Below are 13413 nucleotides of genomic sequence, written 5' to 3'. Positions count from 1 at the left end.
TTCATGTGAACTCTGTTGTCACAAACTTATCCAGAAAGAGTTGGTCAAACCAAGGTATTTTTTTCTGAACTTCTTATAAACTCGGGGAGGGTGGGGGTGGGGGCAAAGCACACCATAATGTTCTAATAATAATAATAATGTCATCAGTACTTATCCCCTTAGCATCCCACCATTAGATTTATGTTTGGAAGTGAAGAAAGCTTTTCCTGCCAGACACAGGAGGTGAAAGCTAATCTTGGTAACAGCATGTAAAGTAATGAAACATAGTCTATATGTTGAGTCACTGGTAAGTACCAGCCCACAAATGACATTCTTCCTGAATGTCTACTAGCTGCTGAATATTTTAAGTGCTGCTGTTTGTCTCCATGAGAGTCTCCCAGTCTGGTTTAATGATTTATTCCTGTCAGTACATTTCAAATAGCTCCCAGTCAGAAGCAGATTGCCCACAACTGCTCAGTGTAATATGTCATTGTAGATTTGCAACATATCCTCTTTGTATGCCATGCCATGAATTAATAGGATCAGAGCTGTGATATCTCTGCTTATTTAAGCATCATTGTTTGGTCTCTAAACCCTTTAAATGTGGCTGTAGAGATATGTTGGTTCTCCCTAGCATTTATGGTGTAAGTATTTCAGATGCTTGTGTCATGAAGCTGTGTGTATGAACAAGATTAAAAGGATTTTGTTTATGAAACAAGCTTAATACACTGTAAGCATAACTCAGCAGCCTTAATCTAAGAAGCATCAAGTGATGTAATCTGTCTAATGATACCCACAAATTGTAATTTCTAAATTATTATCTTCTTAGCTGAGTTTATTTCCAGCCATGCTGGAGCTACATTTCAGATTTTGGCCTACCACAGTACCATAGTACATTAGAGAGGTTGGAAGAGACCTCCAGAGATCATCCAGTGCAACTCCCCTGCCAGAGCAGAAACACCCAGGGCAGTCTGCACAGGAAAGCATCCAGGTGGGGTTTGAATGTGTCCAGAGCAGGAGACTCCACAACCTCTCTGAGCAGCCTGCTCCAGGGCTCTGTCACCCTCACTGCAAAGAAGTTTCTCCTCATGTTGAGCTGAAACCTTCCCTGGTCAAGTTTGTCTCCATTGTTCCTTGGCTTATTCCTGTGCACTACCCAAAAGAACTTGCCCCCTCCACTTGACACCCAGCCCTCAGCTATTGATAGACATTGATCAGATCCCCTCTCAGCCTTCTCTTCTCCAGACTAAACAGCCCCAGGGCTCTCAGTCTCTCTTCATAGGGGAGATGCTCAAGTCCCCTAAGCATCCTCGTGGCCCTCTACTTGGACTCTCTCCAGCAGGTTTCTGTCTCTCTTGAACTGGGGAGCCCAAAACTGATTCCAGATGTGGTCTGAGCAGGGCAGAGTAGAGGGGGAGCTGTCGCATGCAGAACTTGCTGCCCACCAGCACTCTTTTTCCATGGAGCTGCTCTCCAGCAGGGCAGCTCCTAACCTGTCCTGGTGCCTGCTGTTATTCCTCCCCAGGTGCAGGACCCTGCCCTTGTCCTTGAAGGTCGTGGGGTGCAGGAAAACCTCATGAAGTGCAATGACATCTAACCTGTAGAAGCAAATTTACAGCCTGGAGTCACTTTCTGTGTCTCAGTATGTGAGATTTGTGGCCAATCTGTGTATTCCGAGTTCTGCATTGTAATAAGCTGCCTTCTGCTCTGGCATATTCTGAGAACACTCTTTGCACTACTGAGGGTCAGCTGCTCTGTTATAAACTGTCGCCTTTTGCAGGCAAAATTCACTACAAATTTATGGGCATATAGAAGATTAAAGGAAAACAAGCCTGGCATGCCTGTGAAGTGTTATAGTGCAAAACCTTCAGCCCTTGGTATGTAAGCCGGTGGAGTCCAGATATGCAGTGCCACCTCTAGGAAGAGTTTACCCTCACATATATGATAATAACCCCACCACTAGCTATTTAAATAAACCTGGACTTCAGGGATTCATACCACTCTTGGCTGAAACAATACTGAGGAGAAGAAGCTGCTTGAAATCTCTTAGAAGTTCTGTAATTACAAAGTGGCTCTCATCTGATAGTAAGTTTGAATACAAAGTGTTTGGGGGCTCCCAGAGTTTGAGTTCAAAGAATAACTGGTTTGCCAGGGCAAGAAGTGAGTGATTAGAACAATGCTTAGAGGCTCACTGACAGCTTCAAAATGAGACAACTTTAAGGCTAATGTTTTCTAGACTGGGGAGGAAAGAAAGTGAAGATAACCTAAGAATATCTCAATGCATGTCCTATGGAATTTCCTAGCAGTTGCTGAGAGCTGCAGAATTAACTGCAGTTATTAGGAGAAAAATGACTCCAAGAGTCATATTCTGACATTTTGAGTGTATTATGTGGCTGTGGGTTGCCACACCAAACTTGCTCAATTCACAAGTCAAAACAAGACTTTATTATGAGGCAAACAGTGCAAACATAGTCTATTGTCTGAAAGCTGGCCACTGCTATTACTTCATACACCACCACCAAGAAGGATGTCGAGGGCTTCTGTTGCAGCTCCCTTGATGAACTGGGAAGGAAAACAGAATGTACTTTGTAGTTCTGCAGTATATTGAGTCATTGGCATTAATGGTACCAACTTTTCTTCTCATAGAGTTGGAGAGATGGGACTTCAAAGATACATGATGGGAAAGCAGACATGTGAAATAACCAGGGGCCATTTCTATAGGGTACTTGGCATCTTTAATGTATGCCAAGCTTTAGGTGTTAGGCCTACTATTTACTAAATATTCAGCGTTGCAGATAGGGATTGAGGTGTTTTCACAGCACATTAGGGATTACATGTTTTCTGACAAATCAGGTTTGGTTTATAGGCTGGGAAGGGACTGGCTTGAGAGCAGCCCCAAAGAAAAGGACCTGGGGGTGCTGGTGGATTAGAAGCTCAACAGGACCCAGCAATGAATACTTGCAGCCCAGAAAGCCAAGCAGAGCCTGGGCTGCAGCAAGAGAAGTGTGGCCAGCAGGGCCAGGGTGGGGATTCTCCCCCTCTGCTCCACTCTGCTGCAACCACACCTGGAGCTCTGTGTCGAGTTCTGGAGCCTCTGCTCCAGGAAGGATGTGGAGGTGCTGGAAGGTGTCCAGAGAAGGGCCACAAGGATGAGCAGAAGACTGGAGCTCCTCTGCTGTGGAGACAGACTGAGGGAGTTGGGGCTGTTCAGTCTGGAGAAGAGAAGGCTCCCAGGAGACCTAATTGTGGCCTTCCAGGATCTGTAGGGGGCTACAAGAAAGCTGGGGAGGGATTTCTGAGGGTGTCAGGGAGTGATAGGACTGGGGGGGATGGAGCAAAACTAGAACTAGGTAGATTGAGATTGGATGTGAGGAAGAAGTTGTTCCCCATGAGGGTGTGAGAGACTGGCACAGGTTGCCCAGGGAGGTGGTGGAAGCCTCATGCCTGGAGGTTTTTCAGGCCAGGCTGGATGTGTCTGTGAGCAACCTGCTGTAGTGTGAGGTGTCCCTGGCCATGGCAGTGGGGTTGGGGCTGGCTGATCCTTGAGGTCCTTTCCAAGCCTAACAATTCTATGATTCTATGCCTATAATCTGGATTACTGATGAGAACAGATGCCCATTATGAAAAACATCTTGGCTCCTCTAGGAGGCCTGCTAGGAAACACTGTTTCAGTAATTTTGGATGCTATTGCCATCAGTCTGATTTTTCACCTGTTGTTTGTTGGTTGGGATTTGGTTGGTTTGGGGGGATTTTTTGTTTGTTTGGGGGTGTGTGGTTGGCTGGTTTTGGGCTTCTTTTGTTGTTTTTTTGGGCGTTGTTTGTTTGTTTTTTTGTTGCTTGGGGGTTTTGTTTTGTTGTTGTTATTGTATTGTTTTGTGCTTTTTTTTGGCTTTCAGGACTCAATTGTATAGCAAATTTTCCCATGTTTTGAAGTAGCTGATTCTGCATCATTGTTGACTTGAAAGTTCAAGGAGACATTTCGTTATGCAGCTAATATCCAAACAGATCTTCACTGCATTTCAATTCATCCAGTCAGGAAATTTCCCTTCAGACTGTGTTCTTATGTAGTTCAAAGGTCCAGTAGAAATATTCTCCTCAGCCGCATTATTTTCACAACTGATGCAGTGGTGTTGTTGGAGGTCAGGGCTGAGTCAGCCCAGCAGTGCCTTGCCACTGCCATCAGGAGTGGCACCATCTGCCTGTCCCTCCTTCCCACCTCCTCTTTCTTCTCCCAAACTATGCCTTACTCATGCTTGGATGTGCCCTACCCTCTGCTGACTCCTGTGCTCGTGAGAGTGCACGGTAAGCCAGAGTGACTAAAATACCTTCACCCCTTTGCTGGGTGAGTTTTCTGTGTGGAGCCAGTTCCTGATTTGCTCAGAGAAGTGCTGGAAGCTCAGCAGAGGTGGCAGCGGCAGGGCACTACATCCTGAGTGGAAGAGGAGGTGAGGAAGCAGCAGATCTTTCTATTTTAGGTACAGCCAACTTTCAGCTGCCTTAGCTGGGTCACATCTCTAGACATTATAAAATCACCTAGTTAATTTGGCTGGGGTTTGTGCTGTGTAACATTTAAGAAAGTGATATTCAGTGCCTGAGTTTCTACAATTACTGTGCTGGGCCAAAGGTAGAGTACCCTCAATAATCTTAGGCTGAGGGAGCTGGGGTTGCTTAGCCTGGAGAGGAGGAGGCTCAGGGGAGACCTTATTGCTCTCTACAACTACCTGAAGGGAGGTTGTAGCCAGGTGGGGGTTGGTCTCTTCTCCCAGGCAACCAGCACCAGAACAAGAGGACACAGTCTCAATCTGTGCCAGGGGAGGTTCAGGCTGGATACTAGGAAGAAATTCTTCCCAGAATGAGAGATTGGCCATTGGAATGTGCTGCCCAGGGAGGTGGTGGAGTCACCATCACTGGTGGTGTTTAGGAAGAGCCTGGATGGGACACTTGGTGCCATGCTTTAGTTGATTGGATGGTGTTGGGTGAGAGGTTGGACTGGATGATCTCGAAGGTCTTTTCCAACCTGGTTAATTCTGTATTCTGTTATTGCAAATTCACTGCCGTGCAAGTCTGGGGACAGGTTCCAAAATGAATTATGAAAGCTTTATGGTAAACCCTAACTTTGGGTTAATTCCAGTTCATGCAAACTTCAGAGTCTGTGTTTGGTTTTTAATTGACTCAGAAGGTAGATTATTTATCATTTCCTGTAAGTGGTGGCATGTCTTTGAGAATAAGTGTTTGAAAAGACTTTATCAGAGTTGTCTTTGCTAATTATTTGGAGTTTATTGCTTAAAGAGTGCATCTCTCAAAGTTTTGCAGTCACTTACAGGTTTCTAAGCACTACCTCTGGATCAAGAGGTGTGAGCTCTTAATGTAGATTTCTGAGGTCAGTAGCACAAAAGTGTATTTCCATTTCTTTTAGCTAGTAGCAATGGAAATGGAGTATGGAGCAAAACTACAAATGGGTAGATTCAGATTGGATGTTAGGAAGAATTTCTTCTCCATGGGGGTGGTGAGAGACTGGCACAGGTTGCCCAGGGAGGTGATGGAAGCCTCATGCCTGGAGTTTTTTTGCAGCCAGGCTGTATGTGGCTGTGATCAAGCTGCTGTAGTGTGAGGTGTCCCTGGCCATGGCAGGGGGGTTGGAACTGGATGATCCTTGAGGTCCTTTCTAACCCTAACAATCCTGTGATTCTAGAAATAGCAAAAACTGCATTTCTATTTCTTTTAGCTAATATCACTCTCTGGGATTCATGGCAGAGCTACAGTCCTAGATGACAATAATAATGTGCCCTCCTCCTAGGCCAGACAAGATAGTGCCCAGGATCAAGTAGCATTTATTCAAAGAAAAACAAAAATCACCTTGTTTTGATGGTTGCAAACTGTGAAAACATTCCAATATAATAAAGTGGTTTAGTTGATCAGATGGTGCTGGGGTTGGACTCGATGATCTTGAAGGTCTTTTCCAACCTGGTTAATTCTGTATTCTATGAAGGGCAGGGACTTGTTCTATTTCAGGATTATGTTTTCATTGTTGAGTATTCCTTTCTGCTTTTCTCATGTGTTCTCCAATGAAAATAGGTATTTCAAATGTATTGTTAAACGTTTGGGGTTATTTTTGTGGTCCTAATGGCCTTGAAAATATCCACCATACCAAAAAAATGTGTTTTTTAATCAAGTCTATTGAAGGCATTTGACATGGAACGCTTCTTTCTAAATCATTTTTCTGGCTTTATAGCAGCATCTTCCTGTGCAAACCTGTTAGTTAAAACATTTTTCATGTATAGCTGAGTATTTGCTTCATTGATTTTTGGGAGGGCTGAGGGAGACAGCTTAGGATGGTGACCCAAGAGAACCTTTTGGAACACTCTGTCTCCCTAATCTGTTGAAACAGATGCATGAAAGAAGTCATTAATTAGAATCATAAAATAATTGTCAGGGTTGGGAGGGACCTCAAGGATCAACCATTCCAACCCCCCTGCCATGGGCAAGGACACCTCACACTACAGCAGGTTGCTCACAGCCACATCCAGCCTGGCCTTAAAATCCTCCAGGGATGAGACTTACACCACCTCCCTGGGCAACCTGTTTTATATACCTATTTCTAGTTTTTGCTCCCTTCCCCCGAGTCCTATCACTCCCTGACACACTCAAAAGTCCCTCCCCAGCTTTCTTGGAGCCTTCCTCAGATACTGGAAGGCCACAAGAAGGTCTCCTCAGAGCCTTCTCTTTTCCAGACTGCACAATCCCAACTCTCTCACCTTGTCCTCATAGCTGAGCAGCTCCAGCCCTCTGCTCATCCTCGTGGCCCTTCTCTGGACACCTTCCAGCATCTCCAGACCCTACCTGGAACACAGGCTCTAGAACTGGACACAGTGCTCCAGGTGTGGTCTCAGCAGAGTGGAGCAGAGGGGGAGAATCCCTTCCCTGGCCCTGCTGGCCACACTTCTCATGCTGCAGCTCAGGCTCTGCTTGGCTCTCTGGGCTGCAAGTGCTCGCTGCTGGATCCTGTTGAGCTTCTCCTCCACCAGCACCCCCAAGGCCTTTTCTTCAGGGCTGCTCTCAAGCTAGTCCCTTCCCAGCCTGTATCAGTGCTTGGGGTTGCCCTGACCCAGCTGTAGGATGTTGCCCTTGGTCTTGTTGAACCTCATGAGGCTGTCATGGTCCCAGCTCTGCAGCCTGTCCAGGTGTCACTGGATGGATCCCTTCCCTCCAGCTGTCAGCTGCACCACACAGCTTGGTGTCATCAGCAAACGTGCTGAGGAAGCAATTACTTGGTTTGTAGGCTGAAGTTGCAGGCTACATCTTCTTCTCTTATCTAAAGCTTCCTGTCATATCTGCAGATCACTTCTAAACGACCGATGTCATGACCCTTTCACAGGAAGTATTGGCACAAAATGAATTCAAATTGTTTAGCATAAGATTTGAAAGGAAAAAAAAAAAAGAAATAGAGAATAAACCACTGCTGTTGCATCATTTTCACAGACCTCCCAAGGAAATATCTTTGCTAGCATGTTTGCTGGAGGCTCTTGCTGAAGATTTTAGTTAACTCAGACCCCCACATATCCAGGCATATGCTGAGTGTCTAATCCTCTGTAGATCCTTTCACTGCTGCTTGTTTGCAGGGGGATGAAATCCAGTTTTATGTTAAGTAGGTGGGGATGCTGATTTGCCAGCATGCCGTTCTGGATCAGGCATTCATGAATTGTTTTTAAGCACCAAAGTGGACAATGAAAGCTTTATATCAATCTCCCAATTAGCAGTAATCATTCTTGTCAGACTTTGGTAAAGAGCTGCAGTATGCAATGAATGTAAAGTATTCATTCCTGAGCTGGTTCTTTTTTTCTCTTTTTCTCTTTTTTTTTTTCCTTTTTCCTCTGCTTTTCTACATTTTGTCAACTAGCCTTATGCTGCTTCTCTTCGTATTGCAGATCGAGAATGTTGATGTCTGCCTGAGCTTCCTGGCAGCCAGAGGCGTAAACGTCCAAGGGCTGTCTGCAGAAGGTAAGAGGAACAAACCATCAGAACAAATAATGAGATTGTTTCTTTTTTAATGAAAATTCATTTTTCTTAATGCAAATTATTTGCACCTAAATACCAAACTCCAGCTGTTTTGAAGACCATGCAAAAAGGCTTGGACATGGCATTTGAAGCCATGGTTTAGTTAGTCATGAAGTGCAAGGTATTAGGGAATAGGTTGGACTTATTGATCTCTGAGGTCTTTTCCAATCTGGTTGATTCTGTGATTCTATGAAATATAGAACAGTGATAGAAAATGAGAGAGAGAGTTTAGATTTCCTTTTAAGTTTCCCTTGAAATTGAACAAAGCCTGAGATGATGTTTTAAAATAAGAATTTCTTTCCCAATGCTATTAATCTTTTCATGTTATATCTGGAAGAGGCTACCCAGAGGGGTTGTGGAGTCTCCCTCTCTGGAGATGTTCAAGCCCTGCCTGGATGTGTTACTGTGTGACCTGCTCTAGGTGATCCTGCTCTGGCAGGGGGGTTGGACTGGATGAGCTTTGGATAGGTACAGGATTTCCCAGGTGTACTTTTAAACTCATTCATACATGGGGTATAAAGCAACAACAACAAAAGAATATGAGAGTTCTGCTCAGTTAAGTGAACCAAGAAAGATTATCTGTTTAAGCAACTTTATCATTAATGGTAATGCTGTTTGAAAGATATTGGGTTTGGTGTCATCTATTAAGTGAAAGAATAAGTGGTCTTACTGCCTTACAGCCTTTTTTTGCTGTATTATTCAATTCAAGTGACTGCCTAAGGCAGAAACAACTAGGTAGATGACTATATTAAATCAAAACCATTAACACCCCAATTGTATTTAATCATTACATAGTATTTGCCTGATTAATGGCAAGTTTTGTTAGGTGGATACTTTAGCTTGAAGATCAGTCAAATGTGTACAGGTGTTTGGCCTGGCGCTGTGTATCTTCCAAATCCCCCTGGCTCCCAAGGCAATAGGTAGTAACAAGACTGAACTCCATGGTTTTATTTTCCTTGTAGCACAGCTAAAAACCGGAAGGAAAAAAACAACATTTGGTAAAAAAAGAAACAAAAAAAAAGATGATGAGTGGGATTTAACAAAGGATTCTTCTTTTTTTCCCTGAGCATTAAGTGACGCAAAATCGTAAGAGTAAGGAAAGTGGTGTTAACACACAGGAAATCTTTGAGAGCAGCTTGAAGATGCATAGTTTTGTCTTTGTTGGGGAAATGAAGGAGCTAATTTTAGAAATAAATTCCCTGCCTCACTTGATAATGACCTTCCTGGAAACCCACAAGACTGCAAAGGTCACTGCTTCTAAAAAGCATTTCTAATTCTGAGCAGCTGCTTCTGTGCATCTCTGCAGGTGCTGTGGTGAATCACAGGTCCTGCAGCATCTTCACAGGGAAAATGAGTGAGCAGGGATACTCAGAACAAATTACCCCTTTGCCAAATATATTCCAGTGTCCATAGTTGTGTTTGCCTTTGAAGAGTGATTTGAAAGCGTAAGGGCTCTGCTGTTTGCTGGTTTCTTAGTGTCTGTGCTAACATTTCTCTTAATCCCATTGAAGTAAAATAAGTATGGTTTAGAGTGTGTGCATATGAGGAGGTATTGCTCATAAATTCTCTTTTCAACACTACCCAAGGAAGGCTGTGCAGCACATACAGCTCAGTGTTTACATATGCAGGGAAGGAAGAGAGATCACAAGGCTGAAGGCACAATGAAAACCTTTCGCAAGAAGTTCAGTGCCAAAAAAATTAATAATGAGGTTGTGAACAGACCTAAGTGCTGCAGTTAATTTCACTGAAGCCTTCTGAGGCTTCTCTTTTGACATGGACATCATCTATGAGCAAAGAACAACATCATCCTTTTAAAACCTTCATCTCAGGGTAGGGAAAGACTAAGAAAGGAATGGGACATAGGAGGATGAGCAGGACAAGGGAGGTGATTCTCCCCTTCTACTCTGCTCTGGTGAGACCTCACCTAGAGCACTGTGTCCAGTTCTGGAGTCTCTATTACAGGAAGGATCTGGAGGTGCTGGAAGGTGTCCAGAGGAGGGCCACAAGGATGAGCAGAGGGCTGGAGCTCCTCTGCTATGGAGACAGACTGAGTTAGGGCTGTTCAGTCTGGAGAAGAGAAGGCTCCCAGGAGACCTAATTGTGGTCTTCCAGTATCTGAAGGGGGCTCCAAGAAAGCTGGGGAGGGACTTTTGAAGGTGTCAGGGAGTGATAGGACTTGGGGGGATGGAGCAAAACTAGAAGTGGGTAGATTGAGATTGGATGTTAAGAGGAAGTTGTTCCCCATGAGGGTGGTGAGAGACTGGCACAGGTTGGCCAGGGAGGTGGTGGAAGCCTCATGCCTGGAGGTTTTTGCAGCCAGGCTGGATGTGCCTGTGAGCAACTGGATGATCCTTGAGGTCCCTTCCAACCCTGACAGTTCTAAGGTTCTATGAAGTGTGTCCAGAGATGCTTTAGTATAAAACTGAAGTCTAAAACCACAGTGTTTTCACTTCATTTTCTTGGTTTTGTTTGTTTGTTGTTTTTTTTCTCTTTACAACAGAAATAAGGAATGGAAATTTGAAAGCCATTTTAGGGCTGTTTTTCAGTTTGTCTCGGTACAAACAGCAGCAGCATCAGCAGCAGCAGTACTACCAGTCGCTAGTGGAGCTACAACAGCAAGTCCCTTCACCTCCAGTGGAAATTAGCCAGTCCAAAACACACCAAGATATGCAGTCAAGGTAGGTTAAAAAGTTAATTCTCCCAGGAGCAAAAGCTTTTATTGTCTGTTCAAGGAAAAAAAAAAAAAATCAGTTATTTGCAAAAGACCTTTTGTTGTTGGTTTGCTTGGTTTTGTTCTTAAGCTGTTTTCCACAATGGATATAGGAAAGCTGTATCTTAAGTGTGTGTTTGGTGCTGATCTTGCCTATTTTGGGAGTAAAGAATATTACAAATGGTATTTTGTTAAAAATGGTAATTAATTTTAAGGCCTTTTTCTTGTTTTCCTCCACTTTATTACTGCTTTGACTGGTTTTTGCACAGTAAGAGACAGCGTAGTATGGTTGTTTTCACATGTTCTTCACATCTAAATGAACCTGCTGTAGTGTGAGGTGTCCCTGCCCATGGCAGGGGGGTTGGAATTGGATGCTCCTTGAGGTCCCTTCCAACCCTGACAAGTCTATGATTCTAATGTCAAATAAGTATCAAAATACATGGGGAGAAGGCATAATTAATAATTTCAGTCTTTGTGAGCTCTTGGCATCCCTGTGTGTTCTGCCTTTGAGTGCCTAATTCTCTTTGAATGTTTTATTTGCAAGGGTGTAGAAATGGCCTTCGCCTAGTAGTTTCTTTTAAATGGTCTTTTATGATTTAGTTTTAGAAAGGCAAAGCACTCTGGAAGCCCAGAAGGCCAATGGCAGATCCAGAGAGGTGATTCTGCCACTTGGCTCTGCTGAGACCTCACCTGGAGTACTGTGTGCAGGTCTGGAGCCCCCAGTACATGGACCTGATGGAGAGGGTCCAGAGAAGGGCCATGAATATGATCAGGGGTTGGAGCAGCTCTGCTATGAGGACAGGCTGAGGGAGCTGGGGATGTTCAGCCTGGAGAAGAGGAGACCTAAGAGCAGCCTGCCAGGACCCGAAGGGGGCTACAGGAAGGATGGAGAGAGACTGTTTGCAAAGACCTGCAGGGACAGGACCAGGGGCAGTGGCTTCAAACTAGATCAGAGCAGATTTAGATTGGATGTGAGGAACAAGTTCTTTCCTATGAGGGTGGTGGAAGACTGGCACAGGTTGCCCAGGGAGGTGGTTGAGGCTCCTTCCCTGGAGATCTTCAAGGTGAGGCTGGAGGAGGCCCTGGGCAGCCTGATCCAGTTGGGGATGTCCCTGCTGACTGTGGGGAGGTTGGACTGGCTGAGCTTTGGAGGTTCTAAGAATCCTAAACAGACGGATAAAATTATTTTCCAACTGAGGCTGAAAACTTATTTTGACAAAAGAATAATTTTTAAACACCAGAATCTATTTAACTGCAATACTTTGTATTTCTACTTTATTGAGGAACTTAAACCATTCACATGTGAAATACAGCTTAGTGAAAAGCTCTCTATATAATTCTGCTTTTAATATTTGTCTGATTCATTATTGTTTGTTGGGGTTTTTTTTTATGTCTACTTAATTGTGCATCTAGAGTGTGATAAGCTGATGCTCTAGGATGGGTTGAAAGTATCAGACTGCACTAATAAAATATTGGTTCTGGAGTCCATTCCTATCTAAAATACCCTTTCATGCTTATGTCATAAATATATTTCTCCTTCAGCTGAGGAAACTTTTCACACCTCAGCCCAGTGGAAATCCCTGTCTTGAAAGTAGGAATGTTGTAGAAGTAGATCTGTAAGAAATTGTTGCTGATGGCATTTTAGTTACCTCATTTGATAGGGAAATTAAGATACATTTATGCTTGCCTTGGGCATTACCATGTGAAATGCATTTTTTTATCCCTGCCTCTGCAAACCAAAGTATTTGAATGCTGTCTCCATGAAGTTTCCTCTTAAAACGGAATCCAGGGGATTATGGAGTGAGCCTAGAAGGATTTGACCACTCACAATATTTTCTGAAGTTGAAGGAAGCTTTCTGAAGGATATTTAATACTACATACAAGGCAGTAACATCATGTTACTCAGAAATCAAATGGGTTTCTATCCTAAGGAAGGCATTCTGAATGTAGCTCCATCAGTGGAATCAAAGTCCTAGCTCGCTCCATGTAAATACCTTTGGTTATTGGTGTTTGTTCATGGTTTAGTAACATAAATGAAACACTTCCTGCTTTTCAACTTTACCCATAGGGGATTTTTAATTTAGAAACAAATAAACAAAAATGTTACCATGTTCCTTTGTCCCATTGCAAGGAATGTCCAGTTCTGGGCCCCTCAGTTTAGGAAGTATGTTGACTTGCTGGGCTGTGTCCAGAGAAGGGCAACAAAGCTGGTGAGGGGTTTGGAACACAAGTGCTATGAGGAGAAGCTGAGGGAGCTGGGGTTGCTTAGCCTGGAGAAGAGGAGGCTCAGGGGAGACCTCATTGCTCTCTACAACTACCTGAAGGGAGGTTGTAGACAGGCAGAGGTTGGTCTCTTCTCCCAGGCAACCAGCACCAGAACAAGAGGACACATTCTCAGGCTGCACCAGGGGAGGTTTAGGCTGGAGGTTAGGAAGAAGTTCTACACAGAGAGAGTGATTGCCCATTGGAATGTGCTGCCCAAGGTGGTGGTGGAGTCACCATCACTAGAGGTGTTCAGGAGGAGACTTGATGGAGTGCTTGGTTGCATGGTTTAGTTGATTAGGTGGTGTTGGATGATAGGTTGGAAACTATGATCTCAAAGGCCTCTTCGAACCTGGTCTATTCTATTCTATTCTATTCTATTCTATTCTATTCTATTCTATTCTATT

At 44.0% G+C, this 13413-nt stretch overlaps 1 protein-coding gene across 1 annotated transcript in view; it reads left to right on the top strand.

Annotated features, from left to right (window-relative positions):
* NAV3 (neuron navigator 3) overlaps window positions 1-13413 on the top strand; it is a 247750-nt gene that overhangs the window by 119121 nt on the left and 115216 nt on the right. Inside the window, exons 4-5 of the mRNA XM_068162432.1 lie at window positions 7905-7977; window positions 10535-10712. Of these exons, the coding sequence (XP_068018533.1) occupies window positions 7905-7977; window positions 10535-10712 (251 nt within the window). The remainder of the gene's footprint in view (window positions 1-7904; window positions 7978-10534; window positions 10713-13413) is intronic.

Source organism: Melanerpes formicivorus, unplaced genomic scaffold (genome assembly GCF_026170545.1).
Source record: "Melanerpes formicivorus ecotype bairdi unplaced genomic scaffold, bMelFor1.0.p_v2 SCAF_64, whole genome shotgun sequence".
NCBI lineage: Eukaryota > Metazoa > Chordata > Aves > Piciformes > Picidae > Melanerpes > Melanerpes formicivorus.
This window is presented reverse-complemented; position numbering and strand designations above follow the sequence as displayed.